At 35.8% G+C, this 16,945-nt stretch overlaps 1 protein-coding gene across 1 annotated transcript in view; it reads left to right on the top strand.

Annotated features, from left to right (window-relative positions):
• Positions 1-7,448, top strand: part of rsf1a (remodeling and spacing factor 1a) — a 24,061-nt gene extending 16,613 nt beyond the window's left edge. Inside the window, exons 14-16 of the mRNA XM_056479050.1 lie at positions 2,745-2,983; positions 4,773-4,955; positions 6,788-7,448. Coding sequence (XP_056335025.1) covers positions 2,745-2,983; positions 4,773-4,955; positions 6,788-7,203 — 838 coding nt within the window. The 3' untranslated portion in view covers positions 7,204-7,448. The remainder of the gene's footprint in view (positions 1-2,744; positions 2,984-4,772; positions 4,956-6,787) is intronic.
• Positions 7,449-16,945: the final 9,497 nt, after the last annotated feature.

Raw genomic sequence — 16,945 nt, 5'->3', positions numbered from 1 at the left:
TGATAATAATAACATTAAACAAAAGGAAATTGTCATGAATAAACTTTAACCAGTTAAACTCCGACGTCATCAACTTTCGCTTTAAGATTTAAATGGCTAGCATTGCACCAGACCCCCTTAAGTGGTTTCGTTTGAAAGTGTAGAAGCTATATTTTATTTACACTTAAATACACAGTATTTTGGATACTGGATCTGGGTATTGAACATTGGTTCGTTTTCATATTTTTCATATGGTTTATATGTGACACATGTACAAGTTATAGCTCAAATGAAAGCTCTTGCCGGTGCTCATACGGTTCTAGCATTCTTCTTACTGAATTATATTCACATATCAAACAGTTGTCGAATGAATCGCGGTGTTTCCATTGCGCAGAAGTGAAAACAATACATTTATAATCAATAAGCAGCCCCAGATAGCACAGACAGCTGTCATCTCTTACCTTACGCTGTGCGCTTCAGGGACATTTCTCGTCTGTTTTTGAGGTGATGTGCATAAGTAATCCTTTTATATGTCTGACGTGGTCCAAACACAGTGAATTATGTTTGATCAAACTAAAGAATAGTGAAATATGAAAACAACGATCGATTCCTCTGGCTTGTATAGCACCTCTCATCAGTTGGAATACAATAACTTCAGCATAGATTATGGTAGAGACATTTTTTTCCCTATGATTACAGACATGTGCAGGAACCACCAAAATTAATTACAGCAAGCTGGACCACACAGAACCTAAAAGGTCCACTTTCAAATTTGAGTTTATAAAAAAATACAAAAAGCGCCTCTTTCTTTTAGGTGTTTATTATAACACAGACAACATATACAGTTATTTTAAACACTTTCAATGATATGTTATATATATTGGTATATGGTATATATTGGTATATATATTGGTATCATATGAAAATGATATGAATTTTTTGCATTTCTGCATGTGGATTTGGGAAGCTTTTAAATTTGGGTAGGCAAAATCCAGGCAGAAATCCCAAAATAGCACTAGAGTTTAACTGGTTAAAAAGCCCCCCGAGATGAAGAGGGCATGGAGGCAGTGGTTTTTATATATATATATATATATATATGTAGAAAATAATCATTTTTGTAACATTTTAATCCTTTAATTTTTTTCCTATGTTAAGATATTTGTGTATTGCTGTGCATCCTGTGTGTATTAAGCAATGTGTAAGTGTTTGGACCCGCTTAGGCATATAACTAACGCGCTCTGTGCTGGACCTTAGAGCAGCTATTAGTCGGTCAATGACACTGTCTATTTCAGTCCCTCAAAATAGCAACGCGTCAACAATGCGCCTTAACACCTCATTTTCAGATCAGCACACCCATTGATTTGCTATTTAAACAACGTAAAATGTGACAATTACTGTTGCACTGGTCTGAAAATAGCAATAAATCGCGCCAAACGCGTTGTGCGCCTTATTGTGCTGGGTGTATGATAGGGTCCCTAGTGTTCGAAACTTTCATCTATCATTAAAAAATTAGGATCAGGATTGATTTTATTCTGTTTTTTGCATGCGTAGAAAGTGTTTTGAGATGTGTTTTGGCAATTCAGAGCCACCGTAAAAGCAAAATCCAGAATGCTGTCATAGTTTTTACTGAAATCTGAATTTTGGGAATATCCCTCGCAGCTCTTTGATAAGGAGGTGAACTCTACGTGCAATGTAAATATGGACACAATATTTCCCCTATTCGTTTTCTTTTTTGAAGACTGAGGAGAACATTGGACTTTACTAGAACTTCCATGTTAAGCTGCTTTGACACAATCTACATTGTAAAAGCCCTATAGAAATAAACATGAATTGTAAAAATGAATTAAGAACAAAAACAAATCTGCTTGAATTGAGTCATTTTTTAATTGAACAGTCATTTAAGGGCGCCTATTTTACCCCTTTTACAAGATGTATAAACCAGAATCTGCCCATTTTAGTGTCTGAGTACAGTGTAGCTGTTTTTGTAGCCTGTGGCTTTAAATGCAAATGAGCTGCTTCTCCCCACCCACCATTCCCACTTGTGTGTCTGCTTCTTATCGTGCGTTATATCAGATAAACAGCAGTCAGTGATAGAGACAGACACAGATGAAGCTGAAATACAGCTCACTAGTCAAAAATAGCAAGTAAGTTTATTTGATGTATTTGTGGTGGAAGTTTACTCAAGCCTTTCTGAAATGATGAGTCACACACAAATGCCGTTTGCAGTACACACACACACACACACACATATGTGCATTTTTTACACCATGCGGCCGTGGTGATTATTGTAATTTTACTGTCTTTATTACAAACATGCTCTGTTTTAAAAACTTTTTAAACTTATAAAATGTATATAAATTACAGAGAGTTGAATTAATGTTTTAATCCCAGTTTCTTTAAAAAAAATTGTTCTGTGGTCATGTGTGTACATGTTATTATGGAGACCTGGAGCCTGTCAATCAATTCAGTGGGTGGGGAAAACCACACCGCTACGTCACGTTGTGGTGGGCATCAGAATCACTGTCCTATTTTAACATCAGGAAATTTAAAAAAGAGACTTAATGTGTTTCTATCAGTCCAATATGACTGTGGACAGACTATACATACACACACTACTGTGCAAACAGCTTACAAAAGAGGATTTTTATCAAAGGTGCCCTTTAAGAAATAAAATGTTTTGTCATTGCAAACTGTTTAAATTTTAATGATACACTAATTCACGCATCTTTACTAAATATATTCCTTTTCTTTCTTTTTTTTCCCAGCATGGAGGAGGATTTTGTGGTTTCGGGAGATGGTGCGTCTGACGGTGATGTGGGCTCGTATGAAGGCAGTGAATGGGGCAGTGGTGAAAGTGAAGCCGAAAACAAACCAGCATCCCGGAGAACGGGAAAAACCACACAAACCCGGAGAAGCAGACGGAGCAAACGCAGACCTGTGGCCCGACGAAGAGGATCCTCAGAGGAAGACCTGCTAGACTCTGAGGAAGAGGAGGAGGAGATGGGTTTGTTTGAGTTTTATATTTGGTTTATATAAAATAATGCCAAACTGTTTAAAGGGTTAGTTCACGCAAAAATGAGCTTCGTTCATTTTCAGAAAACAAACGAAGATATAGTAGATTAAATCCATGGGCTCTCTGACCCTACACAACAAGAGTCACGACCCATTAAACGTCCAGAAAATGAATCTAAAACATTCCATGTATCTTTTAATAGTTCAACTGTACTCATAGCTCCAAGGACACCTTTGTGCAATTTTTGGCACAACTCTTGGAGCTTTACTGATTCAAATGAATCATTCAGATTGAGGCTCCAGTAAATGATACGCTAATTCAAATGAACCATTTAGTGTGAGTCACCAGTAAATGATTTACTGATTCAAATGATGCATTCAGAGTGAGCTTTCAGTAAACGATTCAAATGAATCATTCAGATTGAGGCTCCAGTAAATGATACACTAATCCAAATGAACCATTTAGGGTGAGTCACCAGTAAATGATTTACTGATTCAGTAAACGATTTAAATGAATCATTCAGATTGAGGCTCCAGTAAATGATTCACTGATTCAAATGATCCATTCATAGTGAGTCTTCAGTAAATGATTTACTGATTCAAATGATTCATTCAGAGTGAGCTACCAGTAAACGATTTACTGATTCAAATGATTCATTCAGAATGAGCTTCCATTAAACAATTCATTGATTCAAATGATCCATTCAGAGTGAGCTTCCAGTGAACGATTCACTGATTCCAATTAACCATTTAGAGTGAGTCTCCAGTAAATGACTCACTGATTCATATCAACCATTCTGATTGAGTATCCAGTAAATGATACACTTATTCAAATGAATCATTTAGGTTGAGTCACCAGTAAACGATTCACTGATTCAAATGATCCATTTAGAGTGAGCTTCTAGTAAACAATTCAAATGAATCATCAGATTGAGGCTCCAGTAAATGATTAATTCAGAGCGAGTTTCCAGTAAATGACTCACTGATTCAAATAATCCATTCAGAGTGCGTCTCCAGTAAATGATCCATTCAGAGTGAGTCTCATGTAAATGATCCATTCAGAGTGAGTTTCCAGTAAATGATCCATTCAGAGTGAGTCTCTAGTAAATGATCCATTCAGAGCGTGTCTCCAGTCAATGATCCATTCAGAGTGCATCTCCAGTAAATGATCCATTCACGGTGAGTCTCCAGTAAATGATCCACTCACAGTGAGTCTCCAGTAAATGATACACTCACAGTGAGTCTCCAGTAAATGATCCACTCACAGTGAGTCTCCAGTAAATGATCCATTCACAGTGAGTCTCCAGTAAACGATCCATTCAGAGTGAGTCTCCAGTAAAAGATCCATTTAGAGTGAGTCTCCAGTAAATGATCCATTCAGAGTGAGTCCCCAGTAAATGATCCATTCACAGTGAGTCCCCAGTAAATGATCCATTCACAGTGAGTCCCCAGTAAATGATCCATTCACAGTGAGTCCCCAGTAAATTATCCATTCACAGTGAGTCTCCAGTAAATTATCCATTCACAGTGAGTCTCCAGTAAATGACTCACTGTTTCAAATGATCCATTCAGTGAGAGTTTCTCAAGGAAGTGATTTACTGATTCAAATGATTCATTCAGACGAGTTTCCAGTAAATGACTCACTGATTCAATTAATCCATTTAGAGTGAGTCTCCAGTAAATGATCCATTCGGAGTGAGTCTCCAGTAAAGGATTCACTTATTTTAACAGTAAAGTACTTCAACTCAAATAATATTTTTATTGTGGGTTTGATCTGGCAGAAACAGAAGGCTCTGACTGCAGTGACACTGATGTGGATGTGAACAGACGGCGTCCGCAGCGGAGTCACAACTCTCAGGTCAACTACTATGAGACGTCAGAGTCTGAAGGCTCACAGAAGCCGTCGGATCAGAAACACTCGTCTCATGCTCACCGCCGACGGCTGTCCAGCTCCAACAGTGAAGGTGAGCACAAACACACTCCTGTGTTAAAGATCCCATGAAATTAAAATACAGTTTTGTAGATGTTAGTATCAGTATTGTTCGTTTTTAGGATATCTATTAGCTAGTGTGCTCCAAAAAATTGACACAAGTTGCATTTATGAGACACACTTTTTATATGGGATACAGACTTTATTAGGTACACCTTACTAGTATCGGGTTGGACCCTCTTTTGCCTTCAGAACTGCCTTAATCCTTCATGCCATAGATTTAACAAGGTCCTGGAAATATTCCTTAGAGATTTTGGTCTATATTGATCATGATAGCATCACGCAGTTGCTGCAGATTTGTCGGCTGCACATCAATGATGCGAATCTCTCGTTCCACCACATCCCAAAGGTGCTCTATTGGATTAAGCTCTGGTGACTGTGGAGGCCATTTGAGTACAGTGAACTCATTGTCATGTTCAAGAAACCAGTCTGAGATGATTCACACTTTGACATGGTGTGTTATCCTGCTGGAAGCAGCCATCAGAAGATGGGGACACTGTGGTCATAAAGGGATGGACATGGCCAGCAACAATACTCAAGTAATCTGTGGTGTTGACACAATGCTCAATTGGTACTGATGGGCCCAAAGTGTGCCAAGAAAATATTCCACAAACCATTGCACCACCAACACCAGCCTGAACCTTTGTTACAAGGCAGGATGGATCTATGCTTTCATGTTGTTGACGCCAAATTCTGACCCGACCATGTGAATGTCGCAGCATAAATGGAGACTCATCAGACCAGGCAACGTTTCTCCAATCTGCTATTGTCCAGTTTTGGTGAGCCTGTGTGAATTGTAGCCTCAGTTTCCTGTTCTTAGCTGACAGGAGTGGCACCCGGTGTGGTCTTCTGCTGCTGTAGCCCATCCGCCTCAAGGTTGGATGTGTTGTGTGTTCAGAGATGCTCTTCTGCAGACCTCGTTTGTAACGAGTGGTTATTTGAGTTACTGTTGCCTTTCTATCAGCTGGAACCAGTCTGGCCATTCTCCTCTGACCTCTGGCATCAACAAGGCATTTGCATCCACAGAACTGCCGCTCACTGGATATTTCCTCTTTTTCAGACCATTCTCTGTAAACCCTAGAGATGGTTGTGTGTGAAAATTCCAGTAGATCAGCAGTTTCTGAAATACTCAGACCAGCCCGTCTGGCACCGACAACCATGCCACATTTCCAACTGTCACAAAGTCACTTAAATCCCCTTTCTTCCCCATTCTGATGCTCAGTTTGAACTGCAGCAGATCGTCTTGACCATGTGTCTACATGCCTAAATGCATTGAGCTGCTGCCATGTGATTGGCTTATTAGAAATTTGCGTTGACCAGCAGTTGGACAGGTGTACCTAATAAAGTGGCCAGTAAGTGTAAAAACTGATATAAACATGTAAAGTTTGCAGTTTGTCACTTCCGCCGAAATGGATCAGTCCAAGACTGTGATTAAAGGGGGAAAAAATCCAGCCCACAGCTACTTTTTATATTGAAAATTGATCATTTTGTGTGTTTTTTCACCACATCGGGGACATAATTGATAAATTTGGCAATTAAAGAGTTAAAATCCTGTAATTTTCTAATAAATTCAGTAGTTTTGATCAGGACTGAGGCTGATTTATGCAAAAAAATGTGAAAAAAATATGAATCTGATGCATTTTTACAGCAGTTTATTTCAGTGGGTGTTTTCATCCCGAACATAACAAAAGAGTGGTAAATATGAACAGTCCACAAGGGTTAATTTAATTTTCCCTGTATGCATGTCCTGACTCTAAAAGAGCCACTATAGAAGTAAATAGTTCTGATCTCATCCCATATTTCCAGAATCTGCTCTCTCTAAAGACTTTGAGCCAAAGGTGGTCCTTCAGAGATCAGATCGCATACAGAAGAAGTGTGCGCCTGCGAGCGAAGACTCCAAACACAGGCACAAACTAATAAAACAGAGACCGCAGAGGAGCTCCAGTGAAGACGAGGAAGAGGATGGAGGAGAAACCGAGGAGTCCGAGGAGGAAGAGCGACCGATGCGCAAAAGATCCAACCGCATTGAAACCGACGAAGAGGAAGAGGAAAACACACGAGGAAATGTGAGGTGGAAGCACATTAGGCACAATGGCTTGGTGCCGATGAGGGCTGCAGCTCAGGATGATGATGATGATGATGATGATGACGAGGATGAGGAAGAGTTCACTGGAGTCACGGACCTTGTTAACTTTGTTTTCGACAGTGAACAGTTGTCATGATGTGCTCAGTAGCTCAAATACATTTATTTTTCTCAGCCACTTTCACAGGAATGTCCCTCATTGGCCACCGTAAGTCTCCAGGGGTCTCATTTGAAACGTATTTGCGTAGAAACCTTCCTACAAAGTGAACATGGGGCAGAACAGATTTTAATGTATTTATTAATAATGATTATGGCTCATATTTAGTGGCTCAATTATACATGACCAATATTTAAATTAAAGGGATAGTACACCCAAAAGTGAAAGCTCACCCTTTATTTTTTATTCAAACATTTAAGAGTTTTTTTTCCTCTGTTGAGCATAAAAGAAGATAGTGTGAAGAATGCTGTAAACCATTGACTTCAATAGCAGGTTTTTTCCTACTATGGAGGTCAATGGTTACCATTCTTCAAATGATCTTCTTTTGTGTTTAACAGAAGAAATAATGAGGTTTATAACCCCTTGGGTTGAATAAATACTGACAAAAATGTACAGCATTCTTCAAAATATCTTATTTTTCGCTCTGTTGAGCAGAAAATAAGATATTTTGAAGAATGCTGTAAATCATTTTGTATATATATATATATTATACATCTATCTATACATGTGATATCTGAGATGTCATGGCTTTTAATGCCATGTGTGATTAAAGTCAACAAAGAGGACAGCACAGCTGAAGACCAACTCTCTGTTTCTCTCTGTGTTTTATTCATTTTAAAGACCTCCAGAGTGAGGTCTGCAACAAACAGAAGAAATAATGAGGTTTATAACCCCTTGAGGGTGAATAAATACTGACAAAAATTTACAGCATTCTTCAAAATATCTTATTTTTTTACTCTGTTGAGCAGAAAATAAGATATTTTGAAGAATGCTGTAAATCATTGACTTCAATCGCATGTGTTTTTCATACTATGGAAGTCAATGGTTACAGGTTTTTAATCATTCTTCAAATTATCTTCTTTTGTGTTTAACAGAAGAAATAAGGAGGTTTATAAGCACTTGAGGGTGAATAAATACTGACTAAATAGTTTTTTTTCCTCTGTTCAGTACAAAAGAAGACATTTTGTTGAATGCTGAAAACCATTGACTTCAATAGTATTTGTTTTTCCTACTATGGAGGTCAATGGTTACCGGATTTCAGCATTCTTCAAAATATCTTCTTTTGTGTTCAACATAATAAATGAAGAGGTTCATAAAAACTTTAGGGTGAATGAATACTGACTAAATGTTCATTTTTGGGTGAACTATCTCTTTAAATTAGTTTAACTGGAATTTACACCACCTGGTCAAGTTTATTTTTTATACATCACAACTTTTGCATTGGAAATTACGAGTTTCTTTTCTCTGTTGAGCACATAGGAACCTAATTTGAAACATGCTGAAAACAATTGACATCATGTGTTTTTACTACTATGGAAGTCAATGGTTACCGGTTTTCAGCATTCTTCAAATGATCTTCTTTTGTATTCAACAGAAGAAATAAAGATGTTTATAGAAGCTTGAGGGTAAATAAATACTGATTAGTTTTGCTCTGTTCAACACAAAGAAGATAATTTAAAGAATACTGAAAATCATTGACTTTTTTCCTACTATGGAGGTCAATGGTTACAGGTTTTCAGCATTCTTCAAAATATCTTCTTTTGTGCTCAACAAAAGAAATAAGGAGGTTTATAAGCATTTGAGGGTGAATAAATACTGACTAAATTTGTTTTCTCTCTGTTGAGCAAAAGAAGATATTTTGAAGAATGCTGAAAACCATTGACTTCAATAGTATTTGTTTTTTCTACTATAGAGGTCAATGGTTACCTGTTTTCAGCATTCTTCAAATTATATGTTTTTTGTGTTAAACAGAATAAATAAAGAGGTTTTTTAAAGCTTGAGGGTGAATGAATACTGACTAAATTTTCATCTCAATTTTCATTTACTTGGAATTTACACAACCCCCGTCAAGTTTATTTTTTAAGAGTTTCTTTCTTCTGTTGAGCACATTGGAACATAATTTGAAAAATGCTGAAAACAATTGACTTTATGTGTTTTTCCTACTATGGAAGTCAATGGTTACCGGTTTTCAGCATTCTTCAAAATATCTTCTTTTGTGTTTAACAGTAGAAATAAAGTTTATAACCACACAGGATGAATAAATACTCACTTAATTATAGTTTTTTTCTCCTGTTGAGCACAAATAAAGATATTTTGAAGAATGTTAAAAACCATTTACTTCAATAGTAAGTGTTTTTCCTACTATGGAAGTCAATGGTTACCGGTTTTCAGCATTCTTCAAAATATCTTCTGTTTTGTTCAACATAATATTAAAGATGCTTATAGACACAACTTTTGCATTGGAAATCACGTGCATGTGTTTCCGCCCTTGTTTTGTGCATACGTTTATAAATGAGACCCCTGATTTTATTTTATTATTTTGGGATGTAGTGGACCAATGACGAGTGCTGTCCGTGCCGATGTCCGAAAATACTCCATCTCCTCCAGCCGCATGCATTTACAACAGGGTCTCCCGAATCCATTCCTCAGCACTTTTCTCGGCCAGTACTTTTGGGTTTTTGTGTACAGCAGCTTCTGTCGTCCTGTAGAGACTCTGGACGTCACGCATTCGGAGCTTTGATGTATTTCTCAGACTGGTGTTTTAGAGGTTTTTGCGTCCTCTGTGTTAGTTAATGTTTACTTCTTTGTTGTACATGAAGGAAATGATGCCGACTCTTGCCTAAATGCATTCGTTCAGTAAAAGGCTTTTAAAATAGGGTAGCACATCCAGAAATTATCATTCTGACATCATTCACTCGTATAGGGTGACCAGATCTCTCGGGACGAGTTAAGAAATCAGGATTTGTTGGAATAAAGCAGATTTGCAATTATAACAAATCTAAATATTTATTAGTCTTAGCAATTAGCATTTTCTGGGGGGGGAAATGCTCTTAGTGACTCTTATTATGGAAAATTAATCAAATATCAATATTTTACTTGGAAGACACACCTAAAACATGCTGCAAATCCATTGGAACGTGACATTTAAGTGATTTTAATTTAGAAAGTAAATTCTAAATTACTTTAGAAAGGGGGGGGGAATGCTCTAAATGACTTTTATTGTGGAAAATTAAACAAATATCAATATTTTACTTGGATAACACACCTAAAACATGCTGCAAAAAGGATTTGTTGGAATAAAGCAGATTTGCAATTATAACAAATCTAAATATTTATTAGTCTTAGCAATTGGCATTTTCTGGGGGGGGGGGTGGGAATGCTCTAAATGACTTTTATTATGAAAAATTAAACAAATATCAATATTTTACTTTGATAACAGACCTAAAACACCTAAAACATGCTGCAAATCCATTGGAACGTGGCATTTTAAGTGGTTTTAATTTAGAAAGTATTTATTAGTCTGACCAATTGGTATTTTTTGGGTGGAAAAAATGCTCTAAATGACTTTTATTATGGAAAATTAAACAAATATCAATATTTTACTTGGAAGACACACCTAAAACATGATGCAAATCCATTGGAACGTGACATTTAAGTGATTTTAATTTAGAAAGTATTTATTAGTCCAACCAATTGGTATTTTCTGGGGGGGGGGGGGGGGGGAATGCTCTAAATGACTTTTATTATGGAAAATTAAACAAATATTAATATTTTACTTGAATGACACACCTAAAACATGCTGCAAATCCATTGAAACTTTTTAAAGTGGTTTTAATTCAGAAAGTAGTTGTTTGTCTGACCAATTGGCATAAGAACTATATTTAATAAAATAAAAAAATGCTCTAAAATGACTATATTTTTATTTTAAATTTAGAAGAAATGTTAGCAGACCTTAAAACCATAAAATAAAACAAATAATAACATTTTACTGAGAAACACACCTAATAAATTCAGCAAATCCAGAGCAACTTATAATATTCAAATGGTCAGAATTAAGAAAATAGTTGTTAGTCTTTCTAATTTCCACTTTCTGGAAGGTGAAATGCTCTAAATTATTATTTTATTATGGAATAAAACAGATTAATTTTACTCAGAAGCACGCCTAATAAATTCAGAAAATCCAGAGGAACTTAACATATTCAAGTGGTCTCAATTTAGAAAGCATTTCTTAGTCTGAACAATTGCCATTTAAAAAAAATACATTTAATAAAATATAATAAATGCTCAAAATGACCTTATTTTTATTTTATTTTTATTTTTTAAAGAAATGTTAGCAGACCTTAAAACCTTAGCATATAACAAATATTAACATTTAACTCAAAAACACACCTAATAAATTCAGTAAATCCAGAAGAACTGAACATTTTTAAGTGGTTTTAATTTAGAAAGTACTTTTTAGTTTGATCAATTGGCATTTTCTGGAACAAAGATGTTCTAAGTGACTTTTATTTTGGAAAAAAACATACATTTTACTCACAAACACACCTAAAAAGTTCTGCAAATCTGGAGGAAATTAAAATTTAGAAAATATTTGTTAGTCTTTCCAATTTTCTGTGGAAAAACTGCTCTAAATGACAATTTTATTATGAAATAAAACACACATTAATTCTCCTCAGGAACACACCTAATAAATCCAGTAAATCCAGAGGAACTGATTATTTTCAAATGGTTTTAATTTAGAAAATATTTGTTAGTCTGACCAATTGGCATAAAAATATGTTTAATAAATAATAAGATGCTCTAAATGACTATATTTTTATTTTAAATTTGGAAGAAACACTTAACAGCCCCGCGTGGGTTTCCTCCGGGTGCTCCAGTTTCCCCCACAGTCCAAACACATGTGCTATAGGTGAATTGGATGAACTAAATTGTTGTGTATGTGTGTGAATGAGTGTGTATGGGTGTTTCCCAGTACTGTTCCCAGCTGGAAGGGCATCCGCAGTGTAAAACATATGCTGGATGAGTTGGCGGTTCATTCCGCTGTGGCAACCCCTGAGGAATAAAGGAATTAAGCCGAAGGAAATGAATGAATGAATAATCTGTCCTAATATGTGAGAACACACACACACACACACACACACGAAAATCGAGCCAAAAACAAAGCGAGATGTCTGGTCACCCTATTTATACTTTAGTTGTATATATAAACCGAATGATGGCAGAATTTGATTGTTGGCTAAATTAAGCCTTAACTTAAACTAGTCTGTAGCCCATATAAATGAAGAAACATATTAAAGGATGATTTGGGAATAATCGTTAGCTGTTTTAATTTGAAACAACTAACTGTCCTGAAATAATAACATTGTATTATAGACTTATTTTTTCAAATTAGGTTTTGTGTATCCTGAAAGAGGTTTAACGAGACATTTTAAGTCCTTTTCTGAGAATCAACTGAATGCACTTATCATTCAAGCACCTCCGATACGATACGATACGGCAGTCTGGATCACTCTTTTAATGGAGTACTTTATAGTATTGATTTACTCCAGGCTGCTGTTCTTCATGCTGGAGGGTTGTTTGAATTAAAACACTATTAAAACCATTCCAAAACTCCATTATAAAACAAATAAATAAACCAACAGCAGCACTTTAAGCGAAAGGGGTGTTCATAAGACTGTAATGACACCTTTATAATCATGATATGACAGGTAATTGATGTGAATGAGATTTTATCCATGATCATGACAACTGCCATTAAGTGTCATTCAGTCAGTTGTATCATTTTAAATGCAAAGGTGACATTGTTTGTGATGTCTTTGCTATGTCAATTTGGCAAACTGATACATCATAAGTTGTATCTTTTATGTCAAGTTGACAGCAAAGACATCATAACTTGTCTTTGCTATGTCAACTTGACATAAATGGATAGATCATAACTTGTCTTTGCTATGTCAACTTGACATAAATGGATAGATCATAACTTGTCTTTGCTATGTCAACGTGACATAAACAGATACATCATAAATTTTCTTTGCTATGTCAACTTGACATAAATGGATAGATCATAACTTGTCTTTGCTATGTCAACTTGACATAAATGGATAGATCATAACTTGTCTTTGCTATGTCAACGTGACATAAACAGATACATCATAACTTGTCTTTGCTATGTCAACTTGACATAAACAGATACATCATAACTTGCCTTTGCTATGTCAACTTGACATAAACAGAAACACCGTAACTTGTCTTTGCTATGTCAACTTGATATAAACAGAAACATCATAACTTGTCATTGCTATGTCAACTTGACATAAACGGATAGATCATAACTTGTCTTTGCTATGTCAACTTGACATAAACAGAAGCATCGTAACTTGTCATTGCTATGTCAACTTGACATAAACAGAAACATCATAACTTGCCTTTGCTATGTCAATTTGACATAAATGGATAGATCATAACTTCTTTGTGCTATGTCAACTTGACATAAATGGATAGATCATAACTTGTCTTTGCTATGTCAACGTGACATAAACAGATACATCATAACTTGCCTTTGCTATGTCAACTTGACATAAACAGATACAGCGTAACTTGTCTTTGCTATGTCAACTTGACATAAACAGAAACACCGTAACTTGTCATTGCTATGTCAACTTGACATAAACAGAAACATCATAACTTGTCTTTGCTATGTCAACTTGACATAAACAGAAACACCGTAACTTGTCATTGCTATGTCAACTTGATATAAACGGATACATCATAACTTGTGTTTGCTATGCCAATTTGACATAAATGGATAGATCATAAATTCTTTGTGCTATGTCAACTTGACATAAATGGATAGATCATAACTTGTCTTTGCTATGTCAACGTGACATAAACAGATACATCATAATTTGCCTTTGCTATGTCAACTTGATATAAACAGATACAGCGTAACTTGTCTTTGCTATGTCAACTTGACATGAACAGAAGCATCGTAACTTGTCTTTGCTATGTCAACTTGACATAAACAGAAACACCGTAACTTGTCTTTGCTATGTCAACTTGATATAAACAGAAACATCATAACTTGTCATTGCTATGTCAACTTGACATAAACGGATACATCATAACTTGTCTTTGCTATGTCAACTTGACATAAACAGAAACATCATAAATTTTCTTTGCTATGTCAATTTGACATAAATGGATAGATCATAACTTGTCTTTGCTATGTCAACTTGACATAAACGGATACATCATAACTTGTCTTTGCTATTTCAACTTGACATAAACAGAAGCATCGTAACTTGTCATTGCTATGTCAAATTGACATAAACAGAAACATCATAACTTGCCTTTGCTATGTCAATTTGACATAAATGGATAGATCATAACTTCTTTGTGCTATGTCAACTTGACATAAATGGATAGATCATAACTTGTCTTTGCTATGTCAACGTGACATAAACAGATACATCATAACTTGCCTTTGCTATGTCAACTTGACATAAACAGAAACATCATAACTTGCCTTTGCTATGTCAATTTGACATAAATGGATAGATCATAACTTCTTTGTGCTATGTCAACTTGACATAAATGGATAGATCATAACTTGTCTTTGCTATGTCAACGTGACATAAACAGATACATCATAACTTGCCTTTGCTATGTCAACTTGACATAAACAGAAACATCATAACTTGCCTTTGCTATGTCAATTTGACATAAATGTATAGATCATAACTTCTTTGTGCTATGTCAACTTGACATAAATGGATAGATCATAAGATGATCAGAGATGACATAACCTGTCATAAATCTGTCATAAACATGATTGTCATGAAGCCATTATAATAGTGTTGTGAATATTGTTCTGATCACTTTTTTCAGAGGAACAAACAGCATTTGTAATTAAAATTAATTATTAAAATCATCATTATGCTGTCAAATAATTTTATAATAAACAATTAATATTGACGCTGTTATAATATTCACGACCGCTATGGCTTCATAACCTTCATGTTTAAGACAGACTTATGAGTTGTCTTGGTAATGTCAAGTTGCCAAGACAAAGACATCTCAAACAATGTCATCTTTGCATTTGAAAAGACAGAACTGAGGGAAAGACGATTATTGAGTTGTCATAAGCATGAATAAAATCTCATTCACGTTTATATCATGATTATAGAGGTGTCATTACAGTCTTATGAACACCCACTTCCAGAAAAGTGATATAAAAGAAACTGTTATAATAATAATGATGGTCTTTCTTTGCTTTCAGTCAGGATGTGTTTTTGAGCCGTGTACTACTGGAATCTGTGTTTTCCTTCTCGTTTTACTTCACTCTTACTTTCCAGATGTACGTCTCCATATTTCAAGAAGATTATTCACAGAACAGAAATAAACTTAATGTTGCTGTTAATGAGTTTGCCTTTATTTTTGTGTGTTTTTTTTAACTCTTGAAATGCATTCATTATAAGAGATGTTTAAAAATGTCCCAAAAATGCATTTAGCAAGGGAACAAATCCTTACTAGTATATTAAGACCATTCATTCATTCTCTGATTTTTGACAATTATTTGTAAAGGAGTTCATTGCATGTGTATTAAGCCCCTCTATATACACAATATTTATTTATTTATTTATACTTTTACATTTATGTTTAAGAGTTTTAGTTAAAAAAACTATTTAAAAGATGTTTTGTTTAGATAATTTTGACGGGTATATATATATATATGTAGCTTACCTTTAGAACTCTATATGAGCAATATCACACGAGTTGCAGTGCGATATGGCTGTATATTGGCACTTGTGAGAGGTATGTGTTGGCCCGAGTGTCTTAATTCAATTTTTTTTCAATTCACCTTTATTTGTATAGCGCTTATACAATGTAGATTGTGTCAAAGCAGCTTCGCATAAAGGGTCATAGTAAATAGGTACAGTGTAGTTCAGTTTGTAGTGTTTAAGTTCAGTTCAGTTGAGCTCAGTTCAGTGTGGTTTAATAATCACTACTGAGAGTCCAAATATTGAAGAGCAAATCCAACGATGCGCAGCTCTACAGATCCCGAACCATGCAAGCCAGTGGCGACAGCGGAGAGGGAAAAAAACTTCATTAATTGGCGAAAGTGAAGAAAAAAAACCTTGAGAGAAACCAGGCTCAGTTGGGCACGAGCATTTTAATTTCTCCGCTGGCCAAACGTCTCGTGCAGAGCTGCAGTCTCAGCAGCGGAGGCTCGTCTGTCTCTGGAGCGTCACAGGAATCAGTCTCATGTTCTCCACTCTTCCATGACCACCACAGTAGCTGCTCAGGATACGGCCTGGTCCAGGATATGGAAACCTTGGGATCATCTCGTTGTTGGTCTTGGATCGAATCAGTGACTCTGCATAGTCTGAGGGCCTCGGGAAGAGTATCCCCAGGTGGAAATGGAGAATAAAGAGAATAATTAGCGTAGCTGCTGTTCATAGTGTATATCAACAAAATGCAGAACCTGTGCGGAAGCCCGCTAAGTGGTGCACTGAGTGTATGCTTTACTAAACAGATAGGTCTTTAATCGAGTTAGTGTCCCACCAGTGTCCCACCAGTGACGATATACAGCCATATCTCACTGCTACAAGTGTGATATTGTGTTTATACGACAGTTCGACGGCACAATCGTGTATATATAAGAGAAAATCAAACACAGAGAGTCTAAAAATCCTTTTGTATTTAGAACTACTTTCTTCCACCGTTCATTCACATCTGCCGCTGACGGTCAGATGGTCAACAGCAGAAACCAATGCTCATTCAACAACGTCACTTTAGAGCTAGTGTTTGAATGATTCTCTAGCGTAATGTCTACAGTGACGACAGCTGATTTTTGCTCACATTTAAAAATAATAAGGCTGAA

Source organism: Danio aesculapii, chromosome 18 (genome assembly GCF_903798145.1).
Source record: "Danio aesculapii chromosome 18, fDanAes4.1, whole genome shotgun sequence".
Lineage (NCBI taxonomy): Eukaryota > Metazoa > Chordata > Actinopteri > Cypriniformes > Danionidae > Danio > Danio aesculapii.
This window is presented reverse-complemented; position numbering and strand designations above follow the sequence as displayed.